The sequence below is a fragment of the Penicillium longicatenatum genome (genome assembly GCF_028827895.1).
Source record: "Penicillium longicatenatum strain IBT 33135 chromosome Unknown contig_2_segment0_segment0, whole genome shotgun sequence".
NCBI classification, from domain to species: Eukaryota; Fungi; Ascomycota; class Eurotiomycetes; order Eurotiales; family Aspergillaceae; genus Penicillium; species Penicillium longicatenatum.
The window spans coordinates 1835660-1851517 of NW_026643120.1; the positions used below are offsets into that span (position 1 = coordinate 1835660).

A 15858-nucleotide genomic window follows, 5' to 3' on the forward strand; every position below is an offset into this window, starting at 1 on the left:
ACTTTTTCGATTTTAAATTTCCAATTTTCTCCGTCTGGAATACGAAGAATCATGCAAGTTCACAGGGCTGGGAGGATGACGAGGCTTGGACAGGGGAGTATGCCGATCCTGCGCTCGACCATGGGACGAGGCAAGTCCCTGGGGGCTAGTGACCGCCTACGTAAGTGTGACTCTCGTGTTGTGCATAGATTAACCAGGGGGACCAAAGAGTTCAAGAGCAATTCTTGGTTAGAAAAAGAGAACAACGTATCTATCTTATTGCATGTATGCTGTAGCTCATCTAACGAGGACTAAATGCATCATCTCCGATGTGTATAGTTGATGGACTCTCCCAAGGTTCAATACGGATCCGACCCGGGCGGTCCAAACAGGACTAGCGTTGACACGAATAGAAACCCAACGTGGCGAGCAAAATCCAAAACGCTCCACTTTCGGGACCCGTCAATCTCTGATTGGCAGTGGGTCAGGCCCTGCGCCTCTTACAGGGAGGCTGGAGTCGTCGTTGCTAGTCAACAGAGGCTGTACACTTTCTGGGCGCTGATCATCTAAGGTTAAAACCTGCCACCTTCCCCCCCCCCCATTTCCAGCTCTTATCCATTTTGCGATTTATCCTTCCTTCCCTGTAGGGCTCCCCCACTTATCACCACATCTAACAATCCCCATACCTCATCATGGGAAAAGCCGGCCGTGTCGCGTGTATCATCACGCCTTATCTCTTAACGATAGCCACTTTGATTTGTATTATCTTCGTCGGTCTGGGATGTACCAAGGCTAGCTCCAGCACCTTGAACAACATCTACTTCATGCGGGTAAGCATTGATTCCACTCACAATCCAAAGGGTTCGCAGCTAACAAATATTCGCTGCATTAGATCGATTTATCAAACCTTACCAATGGCACAAAAACAACCACTGAAATCGAGAATATTCTCAATGAGTTCGACATCACCAGTGTTAGCTCGTCTGACGTCAAGACGCTGGTCGACGAGCTGGCCAGCAACGAGGAGGACAGCCTGATCAAGGAATACTACGATATCGGCCTCATGGGATACTGCGATGGTCAAATCAACAACAAGAACTACAACACCACCTACTGCTCCAGCCCTAAATCTGAGTTCTATTTCGACCCGGTCTCCGTCTGGGGCCTGTCTAGCTCCGACGTCTCGGATTTGCTGCCCGACGACTACAACAAGGTCATGAAGATCTACAAGGCCGTCTCCAAGTGGATGTTCATCGCCTACGTGATCGCCTTCGCCGTCACCATCCTCGAAATCCTGGTCGGTATCTTCGCTATCTGCAGCCGCTGGGGTAGCTGCGTCACCACTCTCTTCGCAGTCACCGGCTTCATCTTCACCGCAGCCGCCTCTATCACCTCAACTGTTGTGTTCTCAGTCTTCAAGAGTACCCTGGGCACTACCCTCAAGGCTTACGGCATCGAGTTGTCCATGGGCAAGAACATTTTCGCCGCTACCTGGCTCGCCGTTGCTTTCTCTCTCGCCGCTACCATCTTCTGGGTCTTCAGCGTCTGCTGCTGCTCCGGCCGCTCTCCCTACAATCACAAGAACAAGGGCATGCGTGGTAACGGTTTGACCGCTGAGAAAGCTCCTTACACCTACGAGCCTATCGGTGCCGGTGCCCAGCCCTTCGGCCACCAGCAGCCTACCTCTTACCCTCCTCCCCCGCCTAACTCCTACCCCATGACCAACCAGCAGCAGCATCATGCTAGCCCTTACGAGCCCTTCCGCCACTCTTAAGTGACACTTATGAGACCAAAAACATTTCCTATGGAGCGTTCTTAGATCGGTGATACCTTGGCGTTCAATTGGCTGTTTCCTTTGGGATTGGCTTTCTCTTTTTTGCCTCCGGCATTTGACGATTTCCTTTTTGATGACTTATGTCTTTACAGCGCACCGCGCTTCTGTTTGCATTCCAATTTTGTATTGTATATGGTTTCTCATGACCTAGTCTCGACTATTGCGAATGAATTCGTCAGCAATTCACGAAAATTCATTGAAAATATCCACTTCATTTCCTGAAACTTTAATCTCCATCAATTTCCCCGCCTGAAACTGTAAACATCAAACATTCCGTCCCTTGGCCAAGGAAGCCAAAAGTCTTAGCTTTGGATTACCCCTGAAAGAAATGGAAGGGACCGAAATAGTCTACAAAGACATTGGATTTCTACAAAAAAAAGCACATCAGGCACTACTCGTAGTTTAGGTATCCATAAATAAGGCTTTGATTTTTCAAATAATCCCCACTGATCATGTATTCCATAGTGGACCCGCACTAGCGGAACTATTTACTTATTATGGGAAATGGCAGGCTCCGCGCTTCTGGGGGCTGTTTAAGTGAACTAGTGTGTGAAGTGGGACCTGATGAGACTCAAAACAGAAAGTGATGCGAAATGAATACGAGGCTTGCGTACAGGGAAGATTCCTGGGGTTGATTGGATTAGTGCCGTGCGGCTGATGGTGGATAGTCTTGATCATGTGCTTTTATTTGATCTTGACTTTTAGGTTAATTAAGGAGGGCCTAGGATCAATCGTGGATAGATGATAAGTTCCATTGTGCTTATGGTTGGATATTGAGAATAATAATGTACAGTCGAAATTAAGGGGAAATGTAGTCCTGCTGCGTAACTCATCATTTATCACCCCAACAAAAGAAAATAACAATGCTTGCAATCAATGCAGCAAATGAAATGATGATATGTTCCGTCAACGGTGGATTGGGCGTCGAATCACGCCTTTCTCGTCAAGAAGAATCTTAGCGCCTCCACGACGTATTCGGTCAGCCTTCACATTCATGTCTGCTTCTGCCCAACGCTTGAACTCCGTTGGACCATCAGACCAAACCGGACCTTTAGGACGGATATGTTGAAGCGAGAGGAACCAGTTCTCGTCGTCGCTTTCGGGCTCAGAAACTTCTGGAGAGGCTGGGATTGTTTCGGCGGGGATGCCCTGTGTAGGATTGTCCTCTGTATCGGACGCAGCCCTGCTTGTAACAAACGTTTCGTCGCCTAGTTCAACACTAGCCGTTTCGTGAAGGGTGTCCTCATCTTGATCGGCGTCCTCATCTTGATCGGCGTCCTCATCTTGATCGGCGTCCTCATCTTGGTCAGCGTCCTCCGGGTCAGTCTCGGGAATTTCCATGTCGATATCTTCCGCGTCTGCTTCAGTTGGGGCGGTCGAGCTTTGGGGCTGAGCCTGTGTGGATTGGTGTCTGTTTGACTCCAAGGTTGAAACATGAGGGTTGGAATATTCATGACAGACATCCTGGTTGCTGTTGATCATAATGCGGTCTAATGCAGGCCTCTCGCGCTTGGTTTCCTCATGGAATGTGCTCGACGAGAGGTTACGGCGAGGGGATTTGGTAGAAGCGACATCTGGAGAAGGGGCATCGAGGGAATCGGCGTGAAGATCTGTAAACCTTTCCACCAAACTGCCTGTAAAGGAGACATTTGGATCAGGACCCTGAGTATGAGTCGGGCCTGAATGTTGCGATCCGTTCGCAAATGCAAGATTTGTTTCATCGGGAGTGATTTGCGATGCTGCAAATTCTATGCCACGCGCTGTCAAATTGCGTTTCCTGGAGAAAGGCCGTGAAAAGTTCTCCAAGAAATAGTCCTCATAACTAAGCGTCTTAGAATCCTCTGACGCGTTCTTTTCAAGGTATCGCGGATAATTTGTGAGATGCATCATGATAAAATCATCCCACAGAAACGACTTGTGCAGCTTGCCTTGTTGACGCACGGCGTGTAACATCCCACACAGCTTGGTAAAATGTTCGAAGTCACCAGAGTAGGATGGGTAGTCATTGCAGAACTTTCTGTACACTTCTTGGGCCTCAGAATACGCCTCTGTATTTGTGACAAAGCTCTGCCGGCGAGCTATCCAGGAAGACTCATGAGTGTTAGGATTTTTGACATCGTTGTCTGCGGTGCCTGGCGGATTTTCATTCGAGTCTCCATGCGAAGCTTGATCCCTTTCAATGACTGGATCATGTTCGACTTGGGGTGGGAGGAGGGATGTACTGGCCTGAGAAGAAACTCTGGGCTCGCTGGGAGCATGTGTTCTTCCCGTGGGATCTTGCGATGACTCATTTTCCTGAGACTCGCCGGGTTCGCGACGGCCCGTAAACTCAATGGGTGAAGGCTGAGATGCAGAAATAGGAAAGTCCTGGTGGCGTTGGGCTGGCCCTGAGGAATCGAGTACGACATATGCCTGGGAACTATCTGAGTGGTTTTGTGATTGCTGTTGTGATTTCCACTGCGAAGCCATGCTGCTGGCTGGTAGCTGAGTCCCTGGGACATCCACCGTGAATGACTTTTCTTGGTCTTTTCCAGAGGAAGTCGAGGCTTCGAGAGAAGACTGGCTGTGTCCATGGCTTGCATGAAAAGGATATGTGTCCAGAATACGGGATTGAGAGGATGTTTTGTGAATCTGAGAAGAGGAAAGGTTCAAGTTTGGAAGTCCGCGTTCATTTGGCTCTGGATTTGAACTGTGATGCAGCCGGTTGCTTCCAAGCATTGGAGTAACTTCAACCTGTACAGACTCCGTGTTCGTACCGGGGAGTGATGGACCTGAGCTTACCAGTTCCTCTTCCACCTGACTGGACTGTGTAGGATCTGGAATGTTTTCGCCGAGTGCAAAAGGCACGGACGTGTCCATTACAGACTCGTCATCTGAATCGTCTTCTTGCGCACCCAGAAAGGGCTTTGGATCAACGGAAGGCAATGATGATTTCGAAAATGTTTCTTGATTTGGCGCTGCTGATGGTTGCGAGAGGGGTCGGTCGTTCATTTCCTCATTTTTGGAGGGGGCCTGGTGAGCAAATGGAGTCCTGGACATTGCTCTGTCTTGACTTTCTCTTTGCACCTCAAACTGAAACTTCTCAGATGTATGAGTATCAGGAAGATCTTGGTCTTCGTTGCTGTCTTCCTCGACTACATTTGGAGCAGAATTGGCACCCTTGAAAGGATCTTTCTTCAGTGACTGCCTGGGGGCATTGCTATGAATGGGACTAGAACTTGGCTTTTTCCTCTGGATCGGCCGAGTCACAGGACTAGAAGGAGGAAGTTCATTTTGACGGAAGCGAAGAGGGGGCTCCGGAGACGAGTTCCATTCCGAGTCATAATTCTCCGTCGAGGCACTGGAAACGGAGGAGGCGTCGCTATCCTGGGTTGGGGTGGTGGGCCTTTGTGCGAGAACTTCATGTCCTCCGGTCCCATGATGACGCCGCTCAACAGCATTATTCCATGTCTTCAGTAGCGAGGGCGGTACATGCCCTTTCGGCATAGGTTCATTCGGGCGGGGTGGAACCCAGCATAATTTATCACTGTCAAGAAGCTCTCGTTGGTCTTGTGGGATCGTAACATCATGTGCCCTGATACGTTGAATCCCTTTCCATGGATTTGACCGGGGCACCACGGCATTGTGAGAAGGGACAATCGTGACCGGCTTCTCGGTTCCAATATGGGACAAGTTTGTTGTCTCTGTGGCCAAATTTTTGCTTTGAATCTCCAGGATATGCGTCGATGGTTCTGTTGGGGTACCGATGCGCTGCCTCTTGGTAGACGGAATATCTTCCCTTGGCTCATGGCTGTCGTCCTCATCGCCTGTTTTGGATTGGGTACCCAAGCTTTCCCGTTGACGCTTCTTGAGAGGGGGTTGCATTAGATTTTGTGCAGGTGATAGATTCTTGTCCTGTACCTGATTTGGCATCGGAGAGCCATGGGCACCTGGACTTTTATGCAGGCCAATCTCGTCCCTAGATTGAGAATCTATAGAACTTTGACTTGCAGAGTGGTTTCCGATTGACGACGTGGCCACCGGGCTCCAAGCTGAGCCATTTCCAGCCTTCGAGATTGGCTTGGCGATGGTTTGCCGCGTATCCACTCGGGTATCGATAATATCCCCACGCGACTTTTTCACCTCCAGCTCAGTCGGTACTGTTTGGCCTTTGGTAGTCTGCAGCGAGTATCTCTTTGAATCCGGGAGAGATCTGGGCTGAAGATGCCTAAGCAGCTCAATTGCTCCAAACGAGTAAGGAGTCTCTGCGTTGGATTCGTTTTCTGAGTGATTGGGATCACGAGGCGGATCACGAGGGACCTGGGAGAAAAGCTGCTGCGACTGCATATCCCCATCCAAGGGATTGCGATCCGAACCATTCGGCGTAGGTCCAGATAATCCTGCTGCTGTGTTTTTTGACATGGAGGAGCTAGAGGTTTTGAACAAGTCTTTAGCCTTTTTGGACGCCGCGTCCAACAAAACCCTGACATCCCTATTTTTGCGGATTTTCTTCTTGTTTTGAAATGTTTTAGGTCCACCATCCCACTCGACTTGGAAATCATTGACCAGAAGGTGAGCATTGGCTTGATATGCTGCGGTGTGTAAGACTAGCCGAAAGTCCAGAAGCTTTATCGAATACTTTTTGGGATTGGTGGGGATCGGGTATGGAGTCTCGGGATTAGGCTTGCACACAGGCAATAGAGCTTTCGAAATGATGGCGTCGATTTGGAGCTCTGAATCCATCAAAACTGCTTCGTCATCGGAGGGTCCCATACCCCACTGGCAAGTCGAAAATTGTCAGCACCTACTGAATCTTGAGGCCACTAGAGATAAACATACATCTGCTACAATTGCTGTATGAACATGATCGTATCTTCGACATCTGAGAATCAGGCTGGTCCCATTTTCTTCCACCTCAATATCGTCCTGTGTGGTCTGGCCCAGGTACACTCGCAGCACCTGCTGGATGAATGATGAGATCCATGAGGATTCTGAAGTCATTATGCGATTGCGACTTGATGCCAGTTTATCAAATTCATATCCAAACGAGTAAAGCCGTAGCAATGGACGGTGTTGTTTAAGCGCAAAAGTTCAAGTTCATCAGGAGCGCATATCACCAAAATCCACCGATAACGATAAGACGCGACGCGCTCCGCTGACTCAGCCTCACCACGTCATTGGGCGAACATTAGAGTGCGGAGAGAAAGGGCGATCGAAAGTTCCCGGCTTTTGTTCTTACTCTTATCTCTTTCATTTTTCTTTACACAGACTTTAAAGACGTCAAGCTTCACTGGACTTGGTATTATGCTTTTCCTCGAGCTTTCTTGCTGTCCCCGGCTCGTATGACTGGCTTCTAGCCACACTTTTTCTCTGCGGGGACGACCCACGAGCTGTCAGCCCAACCTGCAATAAACAAAGTCACCCATGGAGCCGAAGTCGCATGAGATACCAGGCCCGTCTGCGCCGTCCGGGCTTCATTCGCTTGGACGACGCGGATCACGAGCATCTATGGCCACAACTCAGACCGAACGAGAAAACAAGAATGCAGCTCTTGACCAGATCCACACCGCGGCGTACCAATCCGACTCGTTGACGCTTTTCAATGAATTTACTACACCACCTGCACCAGCATCAGCAATAGATGAGAAGGGGCTTTCGGAAGAGCTACAAGGAGGACTAAGTGGGTTATATAGCCGTTTCAGAACCTCGGTTGGGGGAATCGTGAGCGGTGGAACAAGATCTACGGACAGAAGTGCGACAGCAACGCCTGCGATCAAGAGCCCGACTTCAGAGCGCTCGATGAACAAGTCGATATCTGATCTAGCTGCTAGTTCGGGCGATCATCAACCGTCGCATCCCAACTCATCTCAAGGCTCAAGGCTTCATTCCCCGGTGGCAACACACTTTCAGATCAACCAGGAAGCTGCACCACAACTGAACGCTGGGAAAGGCTCAAAGATTTCCTCCAAAAGCGCTAGTGTATCTTCCAAGGCCTCCATCTCTCCTTCCCCGGGAATCAAAGGCAACATTGGTCCACTCACTAAATCCACTGGCAATTCGATCGCGTCAGATCCTTCCATCACCCAAACTCATATGAATGTCCTCGGTCAAAACCGACCGTCTAGAAGTAGCTCCGTCAATGCTCCTCAGCAGGGATTCAAAAATGCAGAATCTGCTAGCGTTGGCAGTGGGGATGGGCCCATAGAGCCGCCTTTGAGTCAAAGCTCCTCTATGCTAAGCCAGAACCTCTCGCACTCACCAGAACTGTCTATCAAGACACATGGGAGCACTCAAGAAGAGCAAAATGGCTTAGAAAGAAGTGGACCCCTTACGCCGACCAACAAAGCCTCGGATGTTCCGCACAGAAAGTCGGTGTCTGGAGATCAACCGAGACTAGCAGAAAATAACTCTCAGACGATTGCTTCACGAAGTTTAAAGCATGCTGAGTCGATTCCAGAAAATGTGTCTCAGGCTCAAGAAAGCAGGTCGAACTCGCGCATGTCTTTTGTCTACGACGACTCGAAGACTCCCTTGGCATCAAACTTTCATACCAAAGTTGCTGCTCCGGATAGTAGCTCAGGATCAGATAGCATCACTTCCATACCTAATGAGGGCACCGAAGGAACTGAGCTGCCAAAAGCTCCTTCTGCTACAAGCCCTAGTGAAAAGTCGAAGCCACTTCCGCCAAGTAATCGATTGCCTGGATATGGGATTTCGCGGGCATCTACTGCGGAGACAACCACCACAGTTGCGTCTTTGCCACCTTTGAATACCAAAGTTGGGCGGGCCACAGGTCAAGCCCCTCGTGATCGTCGTGAAGCATGGCACCGAGACGGAATGCTATCACAGCTGGGAAGCAAATTACTTAGCAAAGATTTCTGGATGCGTGATGAAAATGCTAAGGATTGTTTTCATTGTGGGGAACCGTTCACGACTTTCCGCAGAAAGCACCACTGCCGTACCTGTGGCCAAATCTTTGATTCGAAATGCACACTCATCATACCCGGAACCCGATTCGGACAACCCGGTTCTATACGGGTTTGCAAGCCCTGTGAGGCAATGATCAATGCGCATGATGATGACTCATCTGAGCTCTCTGACAGCGAACAAAGTCCCATTATGATGAATCCCCGGGTCTCGGAGCTAAGTTGGGGCGGCAACAGTGCTCGCCCATTTGCAGACGATGATGACTCTTCGTCGGTGATATCTCAATCCATTGACCATGTTCTCAGAACTCCAACTATGGCCATTCCAGCGACACGACGAGCAGGTGAGGGCCGCTCAGCTGTTCTGGAAATCAATTCTGACCGTCCTTTGGTAAGACCTACCTCGTCTCGATCTCTCAGGTCTTCACTGGGTGGAAGGCCTCATTCAATGGGTCACAAACGCCATCACTCGCGCCAGCAGTATATTCGGAGTTTCAAGCCATATCACGATGACCGTGCCCCCTTTCAACGTCGTCACGCAGATGACTTCAGCACAGAGTCTCGTCTGCCTGCCTTTCATAAAGACAACATTATTGACCCGGATTTGGCTCAATATCTTTCAGATGATGCGTCAAGTGGTGATGAGCAACCAAGTCTGCTGGCAGCCGTTTCAGAAAGCCAATTCTCAAAGAGTGGCGGTGACAGTGAACGAGTCCCTTTCGGTGGTTTGCTTGCAGCCATGAAGAAGGGAAGATCTGCATTTGGCGATCGAAACGTTCCTAGTATCAATCAGCCTGGCCGAGATGCAGATGAGGTCAGCCTAAGCAGTTCGAGAGCAGTGAACTTGCCGCGCTCCTCTCGTCGTCGAAACTTGAGTGTCGCAAGCAGTGTTCATCGTCAATCTCCTAGAACTTCCAGAGACACTTTTCTTCATGATCTTCCTGTCGGAGGTACGCTTCCTGTTGCCTCGAGCCAGACTGGATTTAAGCAAACCAGAAGCTCGTCAATGAGAGGAGTGGAAGCGCCACCAGTTGAGCTCAATAAGGCTAGCTTGGAACACGTACGCAGGCTTTTACGGCAGCTACTGGATATGTCTTCGGTACCAAATGTTGACAGTTGGGAGAATGCTTTGATGCCAATTCTTTTGAAAGCAGCCGATGAGGTGGACCCCGATGTTCAGCATGGAGACGACATGGATATTCGCCACTATGTCAAATTGAAGAAGATTCCAGGTGGCCGGCCTGGGGATACATCCTATGTCTCGGGTTTAGTGTTCAGCAAGAACCTGGCGCTGAAGAGCATGCCCAGGACCATTTTACGTCCGAACATCTTGATCATAACATTTCCTCTTGAATATGCGCGTCAACAACATCACTTTATGAGCCTTGAGCCCGTTATTCGACAGGAACGTGAATTCCTTGAAAACCTTGTTAGCCGAATTGCAGCCTTACGCCCGAACCTTCTACTGGTTGAGAATAATGTCTCGGGGTTAGCGCTCGGTCTTCTTGAACAGGCCGGAATTGCAGTTGCATACAACGTGAAAGCATCTGTTCTTGAGGCTGTATCACGTTGTACTCAAACAAGAATTGTGACGTCCATGGACAGGCTTTTGACTACCGCCTTGCGTAGCGACTGTATCAGCTTCGATGTGAAAACTTATGTCCATTCCGGCCGTAAGAAGACATACATGTACATCTCCGGCTGTCCAAAGGAACTTGGGTGCACAATCGTTTTACGGGGTGGGGACGAAGAAGTCTTGAGGAAAGTGAAAGAGATTACAGAGTTTATGGTCTATGTTGTGTACAATCTGCGACTTGAGACTTGTGTGATGAGAGATGAATTTGCAAAGCTTCCGACGTCATTTATCGATGATGTGAAGCAAGTGACAAACGAGCCGGCGGATCCAGGCCACTGCCATGTTGTCGAGTCGCAGGGCAACTTGCCTGTTACAGAAACGCTTTCACCGACTACCGTGGTCGAAAAGTCTACCGAGGATTTGGGAAGTAAAGTGCCAGCGACCACCGATGCTACTGCCGACGTCCCGGATGATGTTCCGATGCCGACATACTTCGACGATATGGTTCATGATCACAAAACAAAGATTTTGTCAGCATCGCCTTTTGTCAAATTTGAACCCCCTTATCTGCTCATGCGCACCAGAGAAATGGAGCGACGACTAGCCTACTTGAAGCAGCTTCGTGATCAAGATGGAAGTTCAGGACAAGGTGTTGAAGAGATGCCTGCGAAGCCGCAGAAGTTTATCCTTATCACTCCTGAGATGGTACACGAATCTCCTCGCAATGCTCCTCCGCAGGTCAAAGAGGTACTACGTGCAGCTCATGATGCGGAATACGACAGAGTCCTCTACCATTATCAGACGCAAAAACGTCAATGGGAGGCATATGTGTCGGGATGCTCCAACATGTTTGATCCGTACGCTCATCAGAACATCGTTGTTCTCTATAGTCTTGTGTGCACCACAACTTCGATTCCTTGTTCCGGGCCTGACACCTTTGCTTTGGAATTTTACAACGAGCATGGGGACGAAGCAATATTCGAACCCGACTGCACTATTGGCCAATACGTCGAAGAATTATGTCATACAGCGAATGCCGTCTGCGTAGCTAATGGATGTGAGAAACGCATGTTTGAGCATCATCGCCAATACGTCCACGGTGACGCACAGATCAGCGTTCTTGTTCAGCCCTATCCATCCAAACTCCGGGGTATGCAAGACACAGTGCTCATGTGGAGTTGCTGCAAAATATGTGGACATGAGACTCAAGTCACACCGATGTCAGAGAATACATGGAAATATTCATTTGGCAAATACTTGGAAGTATCCTTTTGGGGAAGGAATTTACATGCCCGGGCTGGAGTATGCCCTCACGATCTGCAGCGAGATCATCTGCGCTATTTTGGATTCAAAGACCTTGCGCTCCGTATTCAGTACGATACTATTCATCTACTGGAGGTCATTGTCCCTCGGCCGCGAGTAACCTGGAAAGTGGACAATGATTTGAAGCTTAGGAACGAAGTCTATCTGCGGACCGAGAGACGTTTGAGCAGATTCATGATGTCCGTTCATGCACGTTTGAAGGGCATCAATGTCCAAAGTGTGGTTCCAGAGTTACTCGACGAGTGTAAGAAAGAAATTGATCGTCTAGTCAAGAAAGCAAACGAGCACCAAGCTGCTCTGATTCGGCTACTACAAGACAAATACAGTGGTTCTCGTTACTGGGAAATCATACCACTGAATGAAGTCCTTCGGTCGGTGCAAGAGAAAGTGGTTGAATGGGACACCACCTTTGCTGAGTTTGAGCAGAGCTTCTTCCCATCAGAGAAGGATATTAAGCGGCTTGCGACCCTGCAGCTGAAGAAAATATTCCTTGATAAAGACGCCACGTCCGTGGCCCCAGATGATTCCTCGCACACTCCAACTGATTTGGGAGACGAGAACACCCAAGAAAATGAAAAGCCAAGGATGTTGCGTCGTATGACGCTCTCTCCAGAGAAGGCTCAAAATGTCCTGGTCTCCGTAGTGGAAGAGCATGCGGGCAAGAAACACCGGGAGGAAGTAACGGAGAACATTGAATTGCCTCCCTTACCTTCGGCACCTGCCGACGAAGCTGCATTATTGGGTGCAGATGCTGTCAATAGCAACAGATCCTCTCCCCAAGATGAAGCTGTTTCGAAAGAGGAAGTTCGACATCTCGACCTAGCCGTGCCTTCTGACCAATCTAGTCGATCACCCCCTGATCCGAACACGCCGCCTCTTGGTCGTTCTTTGACCAGCCCTGATACGGTAGAAATCCTCCATGAAGCCAACGGTGATGAAGGTCCACTGAATGATGCTTCACCGCCATCGCTGTCGCCAAAATCAACACGGCCCTCTCATGAAATCAATAAATCCAAGGACGGCTGTGTGCCTTCTTCACCAAGCACCCCACCCAATAGGCCATCGGCCATTCCAAGGCTGACTGAAGGCGCTTTCAGGCGAGCTGGAAAAGCACGCTCTCCCCCATTGATGCGTGCTCAGTCTCAGCCCGCGCACCTTCTCAGAGACAAGTCCATTGGTAGTTCTTCATTGGGGGGAATGAAGACAAGTTCATCCAATAACTCGGTTGACATTCGAAGCGACTCCACCAAAACAGCGGAGAAAAAGTTCACAGAACGCCTCGGCCTTACAGCTCTCAAAAATGGTCGTTTTACTGCGGGGCACTCTCTGATACCGCGATCTACGCCAAAAGGGCGGAACCACTCTCGCGTTTCCAGCCTCGCTAGGCACTTTGAACAACTGAGTCGTGAGTTTGAAAAAGAGAGACAGAAGGAAAGGCGACAACGAGCTGCTCAGAGCACGCAATCACGTGCATTCCCACTGGCGTCCTCAAAACCTATCGTGGAGGTTTATAGAAATGTCCGAGAGGCCGTAGAGGAACGTGAACCCCCGGTCGATGGAGAAGATTCTCTACCATCGGTACCGCAGCTTCCAATGGAGGATTCAAGTCGCATGAGTGAGGGTTTTGCTGATCAAATCGCCCCCGAAGAGCCTTCCTCGAAAGCCGATACCCAAGAAACGCCTCCTGATTCTTTCGAATCTGGGGGTATATTCCGATCTGACTCTCAAATCATGTCTGAGACCGAGTTAGAGGAGAGCCCCAGCGATGAAGAGCGAGCCACAGCCGAAGATCTTCATCCTGTTGATTCACAAGAAGATACAAAAATGGTCCCTGAAGATGATTCGATGGATTTCAAAGATCTGGCCAAACACGAACGGACAACCCTTTTGAAGATGTTGACCAATTTCTGGTCCGAGCGCTCTGCCAGCGGATGGGCTGCTCTTGATTACCCTCTTAGTGTTATGGACCATGTTTTTGCCGACTGCGATATCATTGTACGCGAGGATGAGCCGAGCTCCCTCGTTGCATTTGCACTGGACTCATCTGACTACAAAGAGAAATTGGCTAGCATTCAGAAACGGTATGAGATTGAGGAGCATGTCTCAAACCCCGAGAATGACCCCGAAGTCGCCAACGAGGCGCGAGTTGAGCACGCCCTTTTGCGGCCAACCGGTACCCATTTGAAATACCAATTCCAAGAGGGCCAAGCCAAAATGCTTTGCAAGGTGTTTTATGCGGAGCAATTTGATGCGCTTCGCAAAAAATGTGGCGTTGCTGATCGCATTGTAGAATCACTGTCTCGATGTGCGAAGTGGGACTCCAAAGGTGGCAAAACTAAGTCATTGTTCCTGAAAACGCTCGATGACCGTTTCATTCTCAAGTCTCTCTCTCCCGTGGAGACCCAGGCCTTTCTCAAGTTCGCCCCGGCCTATTTTCAAATCATGTCTGAGGCCTTGTTTCACGAGTTACCCTCGGCCATTGCCAAAATGTTTGGCTTCTATCAGGTTATCATCAAGAACCCTGTCACTGGAATAGAGTTCAATTGGTTCTTGCTATTGATGGAGAACTTGTTTTACGATCGAAAGCCAAACCGTATCTTCGACCTCAAGGGTTCCATGCGCAATCGGAAGGTTGAGAGCACCGGAGAACGGGACGAGGTGCTCCTAGATGAGAACATGGTGGATTTCATCTACGAGACGCCTTTATTCTCGCGTGAGCACTCTAAAAAGTTACTTTCCCAGAGCGTGTGGAACGACACCCTTTTCCTCGGCCGCCAGGATGTTATGGACTATTCGCTTATGATTGCCATTGATGACAAGCGCAGTGAATTAGTTGTGGGCATCATCGACTGCATTCGTACGTACACCTGGGACAAGAAACTTGAGTCGTGGATCAAAGATCGTGGCTTTGCTGGTGGGGGTCGCAATCGTCCGACTGTAACCAGCCCCCGAGAGTATAAAAGTCGGTTCCGAGAGGCGATGGCTCGATACGTCCTCCAAGCTCCGAGGTAAGTCTGAACTCCAATTTCTGCTTTTCTATGAATTGAGTGCTAATTTGAGTCTCAGTTGTTGGCATCAATTACAACCCAGTGCAATGTACCGATACCCTCAGGGCGAGGTGTCCAATGTCACCGAGTTGGACATGGATGAGAATGCTGAAAACAGCACCTAGAGATGAACAGCCACAAAATCTTCCCCTATACACGAGCTTCACCTTCTTGTTTTTTTTTCCCTTACTTTGCTTTCTTGCACATTATGATTGATGATTTGATGACATTTGAACGTCCAAGACTGGTGTCTTGAGATATCACATCCGTTCCTTTCTAGCGCCTTGACGTGGATATGTACAATAGAGGCATTACACATGTACTGCTGGGCCGGATACTGCAAAGGCTTAGCCAATGATTTTGAGCCACATGCAATCATTTTAGGATATAATTCTGACATACTGCAACTTTCTACACTCCAAACATCAAGTAATTCAAAGTTAACTATAATGATGCCCTATTAATAAGGCATCAACTAAGTCGGCGCTTTTCGGTAGAAACCGGGATCAATCGGGTCCGTCATCGGGAGTTGTGTTTAGCCCTTCAGACCTGAAGTTTCCAATAATTATGGCTCCAGTCTTTTTAATTCTTCATCCTTCATTCCATTTGGTGAATTTTACTTTTTGCGACTTTATGTGGTGTTGACGGGGATATTCAACGCAATAGCACCGCCGCAATTGCGCGATCATGCAGCCACCCATGCATAAGCCTCGGCCTCGGGCGTTTTCGTGATCTCTCCCCGCAACTGAGAGCCTTCGCTTCTCTTCCGGCTAATCATTCTCTTTTTCTCTTTTTTTTTCTTCTGTCTGCCTCTTTCGAACCCTTTTCCTCTCATTTTCATGGGTGATCAGGAAGCGCCATACATTGAGAGCGCTTGCACTACGAATACAAGCCAAACGGCTTAAGTGATCTATACGAGAAGTTGCGCTTTAAGGTTAGCGACGACACAACTAACAGGAACGAGAATTGCAGCAACTCTAGGTCTATTGAACTTTTTTCCTCCAGGGAGAATGTCTAGACTAACTAACATCGCACTTGACCTGAAGGCATTAAATTCGTCTCACATGTGTACATGATCAATGCATTAACTTCCTTGAGACGCGCGATGGTCCAGATCGCAGAACAGGAACTTGGCTTTAAAGGAACAGAAACAGGCAAAAGGAAAATAAAAAGTATGTGTCCCACCATCGCACC

At 49.1% G+C, this 15858-nt stretch overlaps 3 protein-coding genes across 3 annotated transcripts; 2 read left to right on the top strand and 1 right to left on the bottom strand.

Moving 5' to 3' along the window:
• Positions 1-671: 671 nt before the first annotated feature.
• On the top strand, positions 672-1753 carry N7484_003202 (SUR7/PalI family protein; the record flags this gene model as incomplete). The annotated part of the gene is made up of 2 exons (XM_057113622.1): positions 672-809; positions 872-1753. The coding sequence occupies 2 exons, from the start codon at positions 672-674 to the stop codon at positions 1751-1753; spliced, it is 1020 nt and encodes a 339-aa protein (XP_056973762.1).
• Positions 1754-2719: 966 nt separating this feature from the next.
• N7484_003203 (uncharacterized protein) lies at positions 2720-6793 on the bottom strand (the record flags this gene model as incomplete). The annotated part of the gene is made up of 2 exons (XM_057113623.1): positions 2720-6571; positions 6632-6793. The coding sequence occupies 2 exons, from the start codon at positions 6791-6793 to the stop codon at positions 2720-2722; spliced, it is 4014 nt and encodes a 1337-aa protein (XP_056973763.1).
• Positions 6794-7216: 423 nt separating this feature from the next.
• Positions 7217-14789, top strand: N7484_003204 (1-phosphatidylinositol-3-phosphate 5-kinase FAB1; the record flags this gene model as incomplete). Its single annotated transcript, XM_057113624.1, has 2 exons — positions 7217-14625; positions 14684-14789. 2 exons carry the CDS (start codon positions 7217-7219, stop codon positions 14787-14789), a joined length of 7515 nt encoding a protein of 2504 aa, XP_056973764.1.
• Positions 14790-15858: the final 1069 nt, after the last annotated feature.